Raw genomic sequence first — 16,091 nt, 5'->3', positions numbered from 1 at the left:
GTCACACTTACCATTTCTAGTCGTATTTTATTAGGAGTCACACTTCTATTTTAGTAACTTTTCTACCCCACCTTGTAATTTTAATATTTGTATATCTAATTTCCTCAAAAAATTTCTTCTAGTGACCACCACTACATTAAACTCCCTCCCTACTCTGATTAAAATATTTTCCCCTTCATCTTTTTTCTATTTGTTTATTACTTCCTCCCCTACTTGTTTTATTAGATTCAACTCTCATTCCTTAATACACTTGTCGGTCAACATGTGACTCCGAGAGTAGAAACCAATATAACAAACCTAGTCACCCGACGAACTTCTCTATTGTTATCCATCAAAAGCCTCCAGTATTCAAAACCTTGAATCACAAGTACAGGTCAGGGATATAATGGTATACCTAAGAGCAATATTAACGCTATTTTTGAGCTAAGACTTCCACATCAGTTTTTTATTTATTTTTAATTTCTGGGATTCTTGTCGAGACCCTTTCGGACGTACTTAATTTTTTCACCTCTACCCCTCCAACTCATTTAAGGCTTCTCAAACTTGCGAATAAAATAATAATGAACAAAAAATTACTGTTTAAATAGGAGAGTCTTGATATTGCTCGACTCTTGCTCAGACTTTTGTCATACCCTTCCTCTTAAATGGAAGGTTTTAAGTTAATACTTAGAGCAAGATCAAGGGAGCCCTGTCTTAAGATTTTCTTCAATTTCCATGTCAGCATTTCATTAATATTAAATAATTAAATTATTATTAAGACTCCTTATTAAATCAAATTTAGCTCTTCACCCATTAAATTATGTAAGACTTGTAAATTTATGTAAAATATCATTTTGTTATTTAATTTAACTCACATACCAAGTCTTAAGTTGAGTCTTAATTTTTCAAGACTCACTTTAAGATTTTGATAAGACGCGTCTACTTCAATGCTACAATTTCTATATCTCTGATCTTAAGACTGATGAATCATATGCCATGTCAGCACAATTCAAGTCTTAAGACTTGGGGCTAATCATGCTCTTAATAAGACTATTACTCGTATTAGCACTAATCTTGCTCTAAGGATGAGAGTTTCTAAACCTCAAGTGACTCGTGTCCACATGGACACAAGTGATCCAAATACAAACATCTTGAGTACCAATACATAATATGTCAGTACCAAAATGCAAAATTGCTTAGAAATACCACCAATATAAGTCATTTGTGTTATTATTGGTATTCACATAATTTGTATTAGTACTAACATATTCTATATTGGTACTCCAAATTCTGTATTGGTACTCACTTGTGTCCAATATAGACACAAGTCACTTGTAACAAAGACTTCCTCCTCTAAGGATGCTAATAACGAACGTGTGGCAAATACACTACTCACCCCAAGATAAGCAAATGAGATAACTAACCCATAAAAACCTGCCACGTGACAGATACAGTATCATCATAAGTTCATAACACTAACACAAACCCAAACCAACCAAATCTTAAAAAATCGTAAAAATAAGCAGACAAGGGATTCCATAATCCATATCCGATTGTGCAGTGGAAATAAATAAGGGAGTAAAAATGGGAACAACAACAACAACAATAGGAATTGGAGCGTTCAATTTCAATGGGTGCAGCAGCAGTTCTTGCAGGATCACAATTAGGAAGAAGAAGAAGGAATTGGATTTTGCAGAAAGCAGCAGAAGTAGTCATTTTGCTAAACTGGAATTGAACTTTGCGGAAAGCTGCAGAAGAAGTAGCCATTTGGGTAAACTGGAATTGGGGGCGATTGGAAGTAGCCATTTTGGTAAACTGGAATTGGGGGCGATTGGAAGAAGAATTGGAACTCAATTTCGCTGCAAAGCTGTGGAACAAACCCAGAACACAACCACAAGTACAGGAGTCTATCAAGGTGTTTATGGTCCATGGACTATTGACTCATCCGACGTTCGTGAGGTTTTCTCTCTCTCTTTCCCTTTCTTTGTTATCTCTAATTTGCAGCATTTAAGCATTACCTTTAATAAGATGTAGCATTGTTGCCTCTGTTTTTAAATTCATTTCGAAAATCCACAAACATAGCTCACCTGAGTTTGATCTTAAAACAAATTGGCATTCTTTGCAGAAATTCCGATACCCTCTCAAGCCTCAAGGTGGTCAATCTAGTTAACTATCTCTCTTAATTAAAATTCTTAGGAATGCTCAGGTCATCTGTTTGGTTAACATGAAATTTGCAAAATGGGGGAATTGAAACTTCCTTGGGTATGGTTTGTAGAGTCGTTCCGAGTTAATTTCAGTGATTGGGAAATTTTTCCAATCAAATGACATTTTCGTAAATAATTGATGATTTTATTATGAAAATGCTATTAAATGTAGGTTAAAGTACAGTGACATGTCATCAAATGTGGGCCACGTGTATGGTCATTATTGTATTTTTATAATACGTGAACAACTCATAATATACATTAAGCTTCTACTAAAAAATAATCTACAACTATAAATATACAATCAAGCCCTTACCAATAAATAATATTGCATTTTATTAATTCATTAGCAATCATAAAATATACAGTCAATAACAAGTGGTATACAATCAACACTGAGTAATACTCCCTCCGTCCCTTAATACTCGCACCGCTTTTCTTTTCGGGCCGTCCCTTAATACTTGCACCGCTTCTATAAATGAAAATTTATACCAATACTATATTATTTCTCACACTTACTTACTAACCCACCTACACCCCTATTCACTACAAAAAATCATTTAAAAATTCACACCCCCACTCATCACTCCCCACCTCTTACATATTTTTCACTAACTATATGTCTATATTAAAAATACACTATCAACTAACACCCATTAAATTAATAAGTCAATTCAAATGTCTTAAACTCCGCACCGGTCAAACCGGTGCGAGTATTAAGGGACGAAGGGAGTATGTAGGCAATAACTACAAATATACAGTCAACATCTTACATTGATTGGAAAATTTTCCCAATCACTGAGATTAACTCGGAATTCTCAAGGTGGTCGTCAATCTAGTTAAATATCTCTCTTAATTAAAATTCTTAGGAATGCTCAGGTCACCTATTGTTTGGTTAACATGAAATTTGCAAAATGGGGGGGGGGGGGGGGGATTGAAACTTTGGGTATGATTTGTAAATTCCCTAATGTATCTTTTTTCATGGCAAACTTTTTGATTCTGATATATATATTATTTCAAAGGTTATTCTATATAGGTCTGGGCTTGTGACGGCAGCTATCTCCTTTGTTCTTGCCTCTTCAACAGCTTTTCTGCCAGGAAACTCTTTGTTAAGGCAAAATCTTGATCTGTTCTACCTGTTGGGATCTGCTGGACTTGGTTTGTCATTATATTTGATTCACATCTACGTAACCGAAATCAAGCGCACCATGCAAGCATTCTGGGCCTTAGGTGTAATTGGTTCTTTAGTCGCATATACAACCCTTGCTCAACCAGCTGGTGAGGGCTTGGTGCAATATGTTGTTGATAACCCAACTGCTGTTTGGCTCGTCGGTCCTGTTTTTGCTGCTCTCACTGGATTGGTTTTTAAAGAAGGTAACTAACTACTCCATCACAAGTATACTATTCAGTATTTCATGTTTATCATCTATTCACTCTTTGGATTAAATTATTGTATTCTAACTTAGGCCTCTGCTATGGGAAGTTGGAAGCTGCTGTCCTTACTTTTATAATACCTATCACTCTTCTTGGACACCTGGTACTACTATCCGTGCAACTGAACTTCATATTTATTTGCATATTTGGATTACTTTTTTTTATACCAAACAGGGGAGAACCCCTCAAGTATATTATGATGCTGTCACATACTCTACATGTATTTGCAAGTTTGGGTTGTTACCTTGTTAGTATCTGGTGCTTGATTGCTAGTCTTACTATCACCAGGAATTCTTAATGTTCCTCCATTTCAAAATCTTGTTTTTTAGTTTCTACCTCATAATAGCCATAGACCAAAAATGTGATTGAACTTATTTGTCATCAATTTCTAATTGTGTGTTTGGAACTCATTAGTTTCCTTTTACTTCTACATAAAAGACCCATTTACCAAATTATACTGAGTTGAAGTTATGAGTCTTATGGCCATCAGAAAATAGAATTGTCCCGTTCTTGAGAATTTTTTGCTTATATATTTGGTAATTTATGTCATACCCAAGGAAGTTTCATACTTTGTGATTCTCAGCAAGTCAGCAGCAATATCGGTCCAGAACAGAATAAATTTGTGCAGCTCTTTCGAAAAATCTGAGGATATATTTGTATTTTTGTTTCTGTTATGAATGCTGACAAGTTTTATGGTTCTCGCACAGTTGTAATAGGATAGTTGCCTTCTGCTGTATGTAATTTGGGCCTTGACGTCTTGACTTGACTTGTAACAGACTGGCATATTAGAAGATGCAGGGAAATTGAGTCTCCTGGGTGTTTGGATGGCTCTCTTTATCATTTTTGCTGGAAGGAAATTCACTCAGCCTGTAAAGGTACGTGGAAGTCTTTATTCTCTTTTTAATATGTGACAGTGTGTTTCTATTAGAAGTCTTCATCTGATTACATTTTAGTTTGAGACAACTTCCACTGTTTATATGGTAACTCCGTCGTTTTGTACTTGAAGGATGACATAGGTGACAAGTCTGTATTCATATTTAACGCTCTTTCAGAAGAGGAGAAGGCAACTTTGCTCGAGAAGCTTGAGAAGCGAATGCTTTAGTTCACATCTACCTAGAGTCCTACCTTCCTAAGAAATAATCTAAAAGAATATTTGTAAGTAATTTCATCCATGTTATTGGTCTGTTACTATGTATTGTCCATGAAATTTTAACCATGGTATAGTTATCTTGCGGTTGCAAAGCATTTCAAAATTTCTCCACAAATAATTTACTGATGTTGTCCCTCTTATTCTTAAAAGCTTTGTTTGTTCTCTTGTATTGTAAAATCCTGAAACTCTGGCTGTAGATATTTAGGAAGTAATCAGCAATCTGATCTGATAACTTGTTGAAATTGTTGGCTCATCCTTCACCTTCCAAAGATGATACTTAGAGGTGGACAAGCCATGGAAAGGTGAGAGGCAACTGCTATTCCTGACTTTCTAAAGGATATCATTAGCCTGCTTCCTTTAGTACTTGCTTTAGTGCCTTCTCTTTCTTTGTAAAGGCTAGTGAAGGTAGTTTCTGATTTTCTGCTATGCTGAAAATTTATTTTATGCTTTTATTTTAAAGCGAATGGTAACTCATATTTAAAAATACTTTTTACAAGCTAGTACGGGAAATTTTACCCGCTAAGGGTGTGTTCTCTTCAACTTATAGGACCTGAACTTATCTGAACTTATCTGAACTTATCTGAACTTATTAGAACTTATCTGAACTTATTAGAACTTATCTGAACTTATAAGACCTTGTAGGGCCTTATAGGACCTTATAGGACCTACCTTATTTAACTTATAGGACCTTATTTAACTTATAGGAACTTATAAGATTTTATAGGACCTTATAGGACCTTATAAGACCTTATAAGACCTTATAGGACCTTATTAAATCTTATTAGACTTTATTTAAAATCAGACAAGAGTAGGCCAGAGGTCACTAAGCAGACACTTATTGAGGAGATCACAGAGAGTTCAAGTTATGTTCCTTAGCCTCCACACACATCTTGCCTGAAGAGGACCGTTTCCTGCTCATATGGAACACTACATGATGGAAAGATGTCTGAGAAGGTTTGTACTAAACTCTAATGTAGGCATCTAGAATTAACTTGCTACGGAGTAAATTTGTTTGTATTGTACTCCCTCACTGCGGAAAAGATTGTCCTGTAGTCAAACCTTGCAAACTTTGATCATCTATAAATAATGATTTAAAATTGTCAATTTAACATTTATACAACCATTCTGTAAATATTTACATAAATGTATATTTTTATTATTACATTGAAAATTTGAAATGTAATAGCAAATTTTTATTTTGAGCACAAATGTGTTCTCGGGAAACCCCCCAAAATGAAAGGGACACACATTTCTGGAATGAGAGAGAAATTGAAGATTAGTGTAGCTAATTGCACTTAGCAGGCTAAGATTTGTTATGTAGTAGTCATAGTGCCGTGATTAGATTACTTTATGCCTTGAGTTTAAAACTTTGTAATCAAGTAATGGTATTTGGCCCACTACACTTCTGTTATATTATTATGGTGGAATTAACTGTAGGTATTATTATATTGTCAGTGAGCGTTTTTTAATTCAATGTCATTAGCTAATAGATTTCTTTACATAAGAAAACAAAAACTATACCTTTCTATATTAGGAGCTTATTGGTCGGTGCTTGGTCCACTGGCTTTCTCGACACATTAGTTAAGGGGTTAGTTATTTTTATTGTTTAGAATATTTGCTGGTGCACTTGGTTATTTTACGAATTTCTATATCCAGTGGTACTAAAATATATCAATAGTTTTATTACCGACCAAGTTGCTTTCAGGTAAACAAACTATCAGGGAATTCATATCAGGGGGGATTAAGATTAATCGTCATTTCATTAAACAACTCTTGTACCGTACGCGTAAACTTTGATGAGCAATTACAGTATCATTCTGATGATGCAGTTTTCTGCTTTTAGCACCAGTAAGAAGAAGTATCATAACCTGCACACCTGAATAGAGGATTCAGGAAATGGTACCTTTTCTCGAAGTCCAAGCTAGATCTTTGAGAAAATAATGACTGACCTAAACTAGGCGGCTAGGCGCAAGGAAGTTTAGTCTGCCCACCTGTAAGATAACACCCTGTTCTGTTCTGAATACTGGTGTTGAGGGACTGGGGACCAGAACCTTTTGTACTGTACCTCTTGTTGCCTTGTTTGTAATTGAAGTCATGTTGGTCAAGTAATTTGGTGTGCTTGTTTCACCTGCGTTACGTTATATATGAATCTGCGTTACCTTATTACTTTTATGCATGATATCTAGCAGTCTAGCTCTGAAGCAAGACACTAATTCTCCTGGTCGTCATGTTGATTATGATACAGTTCCACTCAGTGATATTATGACTAGACCAATTTGAAAATGATTTTCGAAAGGGTAAATAGTTCAGTTACACTTAGCTAAGTGTAAGTGTGTAACTAAAGTCTTCTCCCTAATGTGCTATGTCTGGAGTTGGAGCTTAGAGATTGATTAGTAATTCGAATGAATTTTATTACAAGGTGCTGCTTGTTAATATGTTTTAATAGTACGTAGTGGCTTGTGTTATTACGTTGTTAGGTAAAGAGTTAGAATTGTCTTGAAAAAAGCAGGAAGTACATGAAAACTAGGCTTATCTGCACATTTCATAACATATTTTCTTGAGATGAAATAAAGTGTCCTGCAGGATCTCTAGTAAGGAAATCACGATTCTTGAGAAGTATGGAATTGCATGGAACCCAATAAAGGCCACTTGTAGCATAGGGATTAAAAAGGATTTTTATGAGACTTGATTTAAATGTTTTCTAGATGTGTCAATTTAGAAGAAAAACGCGTTACTGTACGTTCTTTAATAATCATGTTTTTATGATGGGAAAAACAAGGAAATGAGGGCTTTTCTATTCTTATCGGTTTATTTTGTAAAAGAACGTTTTATGCTCCCATGTAGTCTAAAATATGTAGCTTAAATCTAACAGATAAACAGTGTTAATGTTAGGAGGGATGCTATGCTGATATGATGAGCACAATAGTAAGTCTTCAGGAGGAAAGATAAAAAGGTGCTTAGTATTTTATAGCTACTAGCTAATATCATAAGTGAAAGATATATTTTGGACGGTTGGGCCACATGAATGTTGGTTAGTGGCTGTTAATAATGCATTAGAGTCAAAAGATTAGGAAAATAATCATGCTTAAATTTGGCCGTTACTTTTCAGACCCTTCTTTTGGCAGATGACACTTTTCAATTTACAAAAGAGGAGTTATTACCACCCTATCTATTTATATCTTATACTAATATATTTAAAAGTGTTTGCGAACAAATTCATTTGTCGTGTGGACTATGTCATATGTCATACATGACACTTTATTCTTTCAAAACAAAGTACTACATTTTTAATTAAGTGACAGTAGAAGAAGGAAAAATTGATAGAAAAAAGATTCAGTAATGTTTTACATGCACGAGGGAATAATTTCCATCTGTGTAATAAACCTTGTGCAAATTCTCTTTATGAAATGAATATTCTAGGAATTTCACGCTAGTGCTCTAGTGACCCTTAATTATTAAGATTATCATTATCTCCCCTTTAATTTATATCCTAGTACTTCAACAATCATGTTATATATATATATATATCCCACTTGTAGCCTGCAAATTATTTTATGCATTCTGCAAGCATGGTCACAGCAGAGATGAGAGATATGCTTCCTCTGAGGATAACTTCCTTAGCAATGTTTTTCTCTCTGACATGGCTTTTGTTTGGTTTTCCATGTCTAGTGTGCGCATCATTCCTGCAGTCATATCCAGCCACCATGTTCACTGCTGCGAATACAACACTGCCTGGTTGCCCAAGTAGGTGTGGTAACTTAACAATCCCCTACCCTTTTGGTGTTGGGAGAGGCTGCTCTTTTGGGGATCACTTTGTTATAGCCTGCGACCTCGAAAACAATTCCTCTGTGCCTAGACTTTCCGGTAAACAAGTTCTTGATATATCAGAGACCCAGTTGGTAACTACAGCTCGCCCTGTTGCTACCGCTTGCAACTCTGTAGGAACAGGGTCAGGTGAAGATATTACCTGGTATAACGTTAATTTCACATCCCAACCTTATGCTGTGTCATCCACCGCCAACAAGTTTGTGGTCACTGGTTGCCATCGCTTTGGATATATCGAGGCACAAACAATTGTTGGTAGGGAAGTTGCTAGCTGTGTTGCCTTGTGTACTAGTAAAGAGGATTTACTTGATGAGATGTGCTCTGGCATTGGCTGCTGCGAAGCTCCCATTCCAAAGGGATTACAGTTCTGGAATACTGCACTACAAAAAATAAATTACACTACAAGTGTTTCATCAGGGAATTGCAGCTATGCCTTTATACTTGAGAAATCAAGCTTTAACATCCGAGGGTCTCCTGATGCTGTACGTCTTAAAAATGTTCCCATAGTGCTGGACTGGTTTGTTCCCAATCAGTTGTGCAAAGATGCTCAGCAAAACTCAGCTACATATGCATGCCAACAGAATACAACTTGTGTTGATCTTGATAAGGTTCTGAGTGTCATAGGATATCGATGTAAGTGTCTTCATGGGTATGAGGGTAATCCTTATCTTAGCCCTGGTTGTACAGGTTAGCATGTTGTTTATAACCCCTTCTAATTGCTTGTGATTAACATATTCTGAAACCTCCAAATAACAATTTGCAACTCTTGTACCAGATATTGATCAGTGTGCAGGGGGAAACACTCCATGTTCTGGTACTTGTGTCAATACTCCAGGAAGCTATGAATGTTACTGCCCAATTGGTTACTATGGTGATGGCAGGAAAGATGGAACTGGTTGTCGTGCGAGTAGCTTGAAGTTGGTCTTAGGTCTAGGTAATTATTATTCTATGTCTTTTGATAGTGCTCTTATTTAAATAGATGCAAATTTGTCAAAAACTACCATATAAAATCGGATTTTTGCGAGAAATTACCTTATTAAAAAATGTTATAATTAACTACCTTATAAAAGTTTTATGTTGTAAGATGCTAACTTTGGTTGGATTGTGAACGTAAAAACATAATTCCGGGTTGACTTTACTATGTGTATACGGGAGACTGGGAGAGGGGTAATTAAATGGCACGTGAGATGCATATCGTAAAGTCAACCCTGAAATTTTAAGTCAACGTTCATAATTCGGCCAACGGTAGTATATTACAACATAACTAGTATAGGACCCGTGCGATGCACGGTTTACAAATTTTAACTTTAAGTGCGAAGTTAAATTAGTTTACAAAAAAAAGAAGTGGATTTTTCATTCTCATTTACACCCGTCACCCATAATTTCATGTTAGGTTTAAAAATCAATTAACATCCTATACTATCTCATTTTTTTATCGTGTTACCCGTACACATTTGGTTACATGCCTCATTAGTCTTTATTAGAGATGGACAGTGAGTTGGGTCTGACCTAGCCCATCCTGACACAGCCCATAGTGGGTTACGTGGGTCGGACCCACTTACGACCCATGACACAATGTGTCGTGGGTCGAGTTTTTTCAACACAACCCATTTTGATCGACCCTATCGAACTCGACACAGCCCACCACGACACACCCGACCCATCCAACCCACACCCGAACCCAACCCACCCAATACACGAACTCAACCCACCGAACCATTTCTAATTTAAACTTTTTTTTTTTGGCAAATAACTATTTTGTATTTTTAAAATGCTAAAAAATATATAATTTTATTGTTTAAATATACATTAACCACATTTATGTGAGTATGTGAATAACATACTTCGTATATTAATTCATTTAAATTCATATAAAATTTGTAAATTTTTAACGCTTAGTAAATCTTCTAAACCCACCTAACCCACATCAGTTCCTAAAACTCGTCTAAACCCACCAGACCCACCTAATACACCTGACCCATCGGATTCACATTTGGCCTAAACCTGCCGTAACCCACCAAACCCATCGGACCCACTCGACACGCACAACCCACCACGACCCATGTAACCCACGACCCATCATGTACTTTGTCCATTTTTTCCGACACAACCCACGACTCAACCCACCCTAATTTAACTACGGAGGTTTGCGTGTTAATTATCCCCGCCCCATGACCCACCAAACTCACTCATGAGCCATCAACACGCCACGTTGGCCATCTCTAGTTATTATCCCACTACAAATGCATCTTATCCGAATTTCTTTTACCTTACATAGTAACTTTAAAATTTAAACATGAATCTATATACAATGTGCAGTATATCTACTCACTTTTGAGAATGTTGAACTTATTTTACTAACAAAATATTTTATTAACTATAAAAATTATGGAAATATTCGGAAAAAATGATTATAACTTATATTACATATGTGTTTTCTTCACCCTTGAAAAAAAAGTTATATGTTCAGATATTAAGTCTTTTTTTTTATTGTGTTACCTGTATCATTTTGTTGCCCACCTCATTTTGTTACTTGCTCTATTTCAAGTTTACTCTTTTGAAATCAGTTATGATCAAATCCAATAAGTTTTATTAGGTCTATTATATTTAATCAATTCCAAATCCGATAAGTTTAGATAAATTTAAATTCATTTTAAATAAGGTGAAAAGAATGCACCCTACTTCCATTTTTCTTTATCCATTTGTTTTTTATGTGATCAAAATAAAATTTAAAAAATTGGTTGTACTTTGTGGATTATATTTATGAAGAAAGAGACTACATTGGCTAAAACTCAAAACCAAACCCACCACGTCACCATGGAGAATATTATTTTATCTGTATAAATGTTCATCACTTATCAAACCACTACTTATTCACGTCTAAACAGGGCGGAGATAGATGAATGTTCCACCGATTTTTTTATTTTAATTATGATTTAACATATTTATATTGAGATATTGTAGATAATATGTCATGCAATTGAGAATAATATTTCTCATAAAGTAATAATATCTTAGATATTAGTTACTTTATTTGGATATAGTGTTCGTATTTTATTGATATGTTTCCATTGTATACTTCGTAAAAGTTAATAATTAAAATTAAAACAACCATTAACAAATTATTACTAACAGCTTATTGTTATATATATTGTCAAATCGGTTGTTGAGTATTCCACGATTTTGGTCAATATGAATAACATAGTAGCGCTTAAAAGAACGAAGAGTAGTATATGCTAAAATGCTTTCATTCCTTGATAGACAATTTTTTTTTTTCTTTCCTTGATTATATTATATAGGGAAGGTAAACTAATTTTAATTTATCGCAAACTTGCATTAAACTTTAATTGTTTTTCTATAGTAGTACAATTTATCAAATATAAAAATAATTTAAGTTTAAGAATCATATCTTGTGTACTCTTACATAAATTATTCCCTCTAAGAAATTACTATGCAATACAGAGTACATATTATTAGTAACAATATTATGATGCTTGTTTATAATTCTTATTTTAAAAATATGTATAGATATTCAGTTCCATTCTATAAAGACGTGAGAATGTACAATAAAATTGTATAATAGATTAAATAAGTACGTATATATGTTAGTAATGTTGTCAATGATATTATTGTGTATAAAGATATTGCATAAAATTGTATTCCATAATAAAATATTCATGATATATTATTTAAGAAAAATATACATGATAAGATACAATTTTATTAGGTAGTACTCCATATAATTAAGATATTAGGTGCCAATTTCCTACGTACGTAAAACATTGAATTTTTTTAAAATTATTTTTTCATATTGATAAGTCATTGTTACCATGAAATATAATGCATTCAATCTAGTATGACAATAATTTATCTATTAATTAATTTATGTGTAATATAATTTTTTGCATTATAAAATGAGCAAATAAAAGAGAAAGATATACTTGTCAGCACCATGTAGTCAGATTTTTAGTTTGAGGAAAATAGCATACTTAGTTATTTATACATAATTATATGAACTTTAAGAATGGAATCTTGATAATTTACATTTACATGTAAATTTTTAAGATATTCAATATCAAAATAATATTTACATTTATAACAACCAACAATATATTTCAGGTGCATATTTTCCCTTAAATACGACAAATAAATTTATACTTATGCATAATATTTGCAATATTGATATTTTGTTATAATCTATTTAGATACGAAAAAATATTTGCGCAATAGTTTAGATAATAAGTATTTCATTCAAATTTACTTGAATGTAAACAATTAGAATTATTTACTTTTTGTTGTTTGATTCTATTATACAGGCGCTATAAAAAAGAAAGTGTCTTAGTTGTTTGATTCTATTAAACAGGCGTTATGCTGCTATTAATAAAAATAACCAACTTCTCTTTCAACCTTGTTCGGTTGTTCCTCGTGTTGTTTAATCTATTTAGATACGACAAACTATTTGCACAATAGTTTAGATAGTTCAAATGTACTTGAACGTAAATAATTAGTATGCAATACTTTTTGTTGTTTTATTCTATTAAACAAACACTATTAAAAAGAAATAGTGTCTTAGTTGTTTGATTCTATTAAACAGGCGTTATGCCGCTATTAATAAAAATAACTAACTTTTCTTTCAACCTTGTTCGGTTGTTCCTCGTGTTGTTTAATGTTGAACAATGTAGCTATTTTATGGATTATTGACATTGTTGGTATTGAATTACTTTTTTGCTTTTGATGTTATAGATCGATTTGCATTGATTTGGGTGGTGGTCTTACATTGGGAAGAGTTTGAGAATTGTTTCTTTAAATTGTAGAGAATAATTTCATAAACCGTACTTTGAAAACATACTTTGTAATATGATATTAAACTATAAGCTAAAACATATTTCGTAATATGATAATGAACTGAAATATATATTCTGTATAATTGATTTGTTTGCCGGAAAATATTTATAGAATGCATATTATCAACAGAATCTTTAGGATTTGTAATCAAAATAAATAATACACTTCCTTAAATAAAATATTATAATTCAATTCCCTCAAAAAAAAATTATTTAATTTTTTTAATTAAAAAGAGAGGCGAATCAATGAGTGACACTTGTCATCACCACATTGATTTCCTCTCTTTTAGTATATTATATAGATTTTTTTATAAGGTAGTTAATACAACATTCTTTTTATAAGGTAGTTTCTCGGAAATACCTGATTTTATAAGGTAGTTTTTTGACAAGTTTACCTAAATAGATCTTATATGAAACACATCAGGAGTAGTATTTAGCCACTCCGCCTAGAATGATGACCTTGATTACGGTGTTGATTTGTAAAATGAGAAGCTGCTTCTTGTAATTTGTGAAGAATTTTAGCCTTCACAAGTTCAAATTCCAGTCTTGTCTTTCCACTTCAATCAACCAAACGACAAAAGTTCAAGGGTAAATCACTGTCTGCTATTGTCTAACGTTCTCGTCCTGAGCATAATTTTTCTGTTATCTGCATTTTACAGGACTTGGCTTGGGTTTGGGAACTATACTTTTCTTGCTTAGTGGGTTTTGGCTTTTCATTGTCGCTAGAAGAAGAAGAGAGCGAATTGTAAGAGCTAAAAACTTCAAGCAAAATGGTGGTTTGTTGTTACAGCAGCAAATGTCATCTAAGGATGGTATGATAGAAAAAACAAGAATTTTCGCTGCTGATGAGCTGGAGAAAGCTACTGATGATTTCAACGAAGACAGAGTGCTCGGTCAGGGCGGTCAAGGCACAGTTTATAAAGGCATGTTGAGTGATGGAAATATTGTTGCAATAAAGAAATCCAAGATAGGAGGACAGAGCCAGTTAGGTCCATTTATAAATGAGGTGGTCATACTTTCTCAAATCAACCATAGAAATATAGTCAAGTTATTAGGATGTTGTTTGGAAACACAAGTTCCTCTGCTTGTCTATGAATTTGTTCCGAATGGGACTCTTTCAAAGTATATCCATGACCCTGGTGAAGATTTCCCGGTTGCATGGGAAATGCGGTTGCACATTGCTATAGACATAGCAGGAGCTCTTTCTTACCTGCACTCTGCATCCTCTAAACCTATTTTCCATAGGGACATCAAAACCACTAATATACTTCTTGATGCAAAATATAGAGCTAAATTATCAGATTTTGGAACATCAAGGTTTGTTGCTATTGATAAAACTCACTTGACCACTTCTGTTCAAGGCACGTTTGGTTATCTAGATCCTGAATACTTTCGGTCACACCAATTCACTGAAAAGAGTGATGTTTACAGCTTTGGAGTAGTTCTTGTTGAGCTTTTGACAGGACAGAAGGCAGTTCGACTTACTGACTCTCCTGATGGTCAAAGTCTGGTGTTGTGGTTTCTGTCAGCTATGGAAAGTTTGGACTTGTTTGATATACTGGCACCTCGAGTTGCGAAAGAGGGTAGGAAGGAAAGCATTCGTGCTACTGCTAATCTTGCTAAGCAGTGTTTGAACATGGATGGGAAACAAAGGCCAACAATGCGAGAAGTCGCATTACAGTTGGAGTTCATCAGTCAGTTGGAAGATATGTCTTTTTTACATCGACAGGATACGGCAGAGATCAATGAGCAGAAATTCACAGAAATCGAAGTGAGTGCAAGTGACAGTCTAATGCCTCCATGTGCATCTTACACAGATGAAGATTGCTCTTTATCTTCAAGTGGATCTGTGACTATCAGTTCTTACTATCCACACTTCTTGTTCAAAAAAAAGTCTAAATAACACCAATTGATTTGTTATGACTCTGATCTTATAACTTAGAAACTGCTGGGCTCATATTGCTTGTCATCATTGGAAACTGCTCTGTATTCAGCAGCTAAATGGGTTAAGGCTTGATTGCTCCTTGTGGTTCGGGCATGTATTTGATGGTTTAGTATCCATTTGCTTTGTTGGGTTGATCTTGTTTTACGTTTCTACCCCTGTCGAACTAACAAGAGAATGCCATTGTTTTGCGCATGGAGGAGGTGATACCATAAATCTCGGGCTGAGATAAACCGGAGAAACTTGGACGTGAAAGTAATTCTTATGTTTATATTTTATCCGGATCCAATGTTGCAAATACCTGAATTCTTGTCTCTCATGATGCAACAATCGTATTCTCTTTCTGCATAAGACGGGAATAAGAATTGAGTGTGACGGGATAGTCTCTCATTCTGTAAAACTTGATGATTTGTGTTTCATCACTTCGTGCTACTTGCTTTTATTTGTAAGGTTTAGTGACGAAGTTTGAGGTTGGTTACTTCATATGGCTCTCTTATTCTGTAAAATACAGGTTAAAGTTTTGATTTGTAATAAATTGTAAAAATCTAGATGTTGGTCATTCAAATTCTTGCATGTATCTTCTAAAAGTAGTCGCGTGTGTTTCTGTTTCTGTTGACTGGCAACAAATGCAGTCCATCAGGAAAGATCTTGAGTAAGCTGCAATGCTGCATTTCCTGATTCAAGCACTCAACAACACCCTGTGCTAGTTTCAT

The 16,091-nt window shown here is 34.3% G+C and overlaps 2 protein-coding genes across 5 annotated transcripts; both read left to right on the top strand.

Annotated features, from left to right (window-relative positions):
• Nucleotides 1-1,457: 1,457 nt before the first annotated feature.
• On the top strand, nucleotides 1,458-4,936 carry LOC110805131 (uncharacterized). 2 transcript variants are annotated; one of them, XM_022010749.2, is made up of 5 exons: nucleotides 1,460-1,938; nucleotides 3,206-3,557; nucleotides 3,650-3,720; nucleotides 4,394-4,492; nucleotides 4,624-4,936. In XM_022010749.2, exons 1-5 carry the CDS (start codon nucleotides 1,564-1,566, stop codon nucleotides 4,717-4,719), a joined length of 993 nt encoding a protein of 330 aa, XP_021866441.1. In that variant the 5' UTR covers nucleotides 1,460-1,563; the 3' UTR covers nucleotides 4,720-4,936. The 2 variants fall into 2 exon arrangements, with proteins under 2 accessions (XP_056683648.1, XP_021866441.1); XM_056827670.1 differs by lacking the exon at nucleotides 3,650-3,720 and having other exon boundaries at nucleotides 1,458-1,938.
• On the top strand, nucleotides 4,632-15,943 carry LOC110780037 (wall-associated receptor kinase-like 2). Of its 3 annotated transcripts, none has more exons than XM_056827668.1 (4): nucleotides 4,632-4,772; nucleotides 8,437-9,279; nucleotides 9,368-9,526; nucleotides 14,096-15,943. In XM_056827668.1, the coding sequence occupies exons 2-4, from the start codon at nucleotides 8,472-8,474 to the stop codon at nucleotides 15,337-15,339; spliced, it is 2,211 nt and encodes a 736-aa protein (XP_056683646.1). In that variant the 5' UTR covers nucleotides 4,632-4,772; nucleotides 8,437-8,471; the 3' UTR covers nucleotides 15,340-15,943. The 3 variants fall into 3 exon arrangements, with proteins under 3 accessions (XP_056683646.1, XP_056683647.1, XP_056683645.1); XM_056827669.1 differs by lacking the exon at nucleotides 4,632-4,772 and adding an exon at nucleotides 5,573-5,721; XM_056827667.1 differs by lacking the exon at nucleotides 4,632-4,772 and having other exon boundaries at nucleotides 5,746-9,279.
• Nucleotides 15,944-16,091: the final 148 nt, after the last annotated feature.

The sequence above is a fragment of the Spinacia oleracea genome, chromosome 4 (assembly GCF_020520425.1).
Source record: "Spinacia oleracea cultivar Varoflay chromosome 4, BTI_SOV_V1, whole genome shotgun sequence".
NCBI classification, from domain to species: domain Eukaryota; kingdom Viridiplantae; phylum Streptophyta; class Magnoliopsida; order Caryophyllales; family Amaranthaceae; genus Spinacia; species Spinacia oleracea.
This window is presented reverse-complemented; position numbering and strand designations above follow the sequence as displayed.

Coding starts and splice junctions, on each gene's coding strand:
- LOC110805131 (XM_022010749.2), top strand. CDS start 1,564: ATGGGAACAACAACAACAACAATAGGAATTGGAGCGTTCAATTTCAAT. Junction 1,939..3,205: donor ACTCATCCGACGTTCGTGAG/GTTTTCTCTCTC, acceptor ATTATTTCAAAG/GTTATTCTATATAGGTCTGG. Junction 3,721..4,393: donor TCACTCTTCTTGGACACCTG/GTACTACTATCC, acceptor GACTTGTAACAG/ACTGGCATATTAGAAGATGC.
- LOC110780037 (XM_056827667.1), top strand. CDS start 8,322: ATGCATTCTGCAAGCATGGTCACAGCAGAGATGAGAGATATGCTTCCT. Junction 9,280..9,367: donor TCTTAGCCCTGGTTGTACAG/GTTAGCATGTTG, acceptor CTCTTGTACCAG/ATATTGATCAGTGTGCAGGG. Junction 9,527..14,095: donor GAAGTTGGTCTTAGGTCTAG/GTAATTATTATT, acceptor TGCATTTTACAG/GACTTGGCTTGGGTTTGGGA.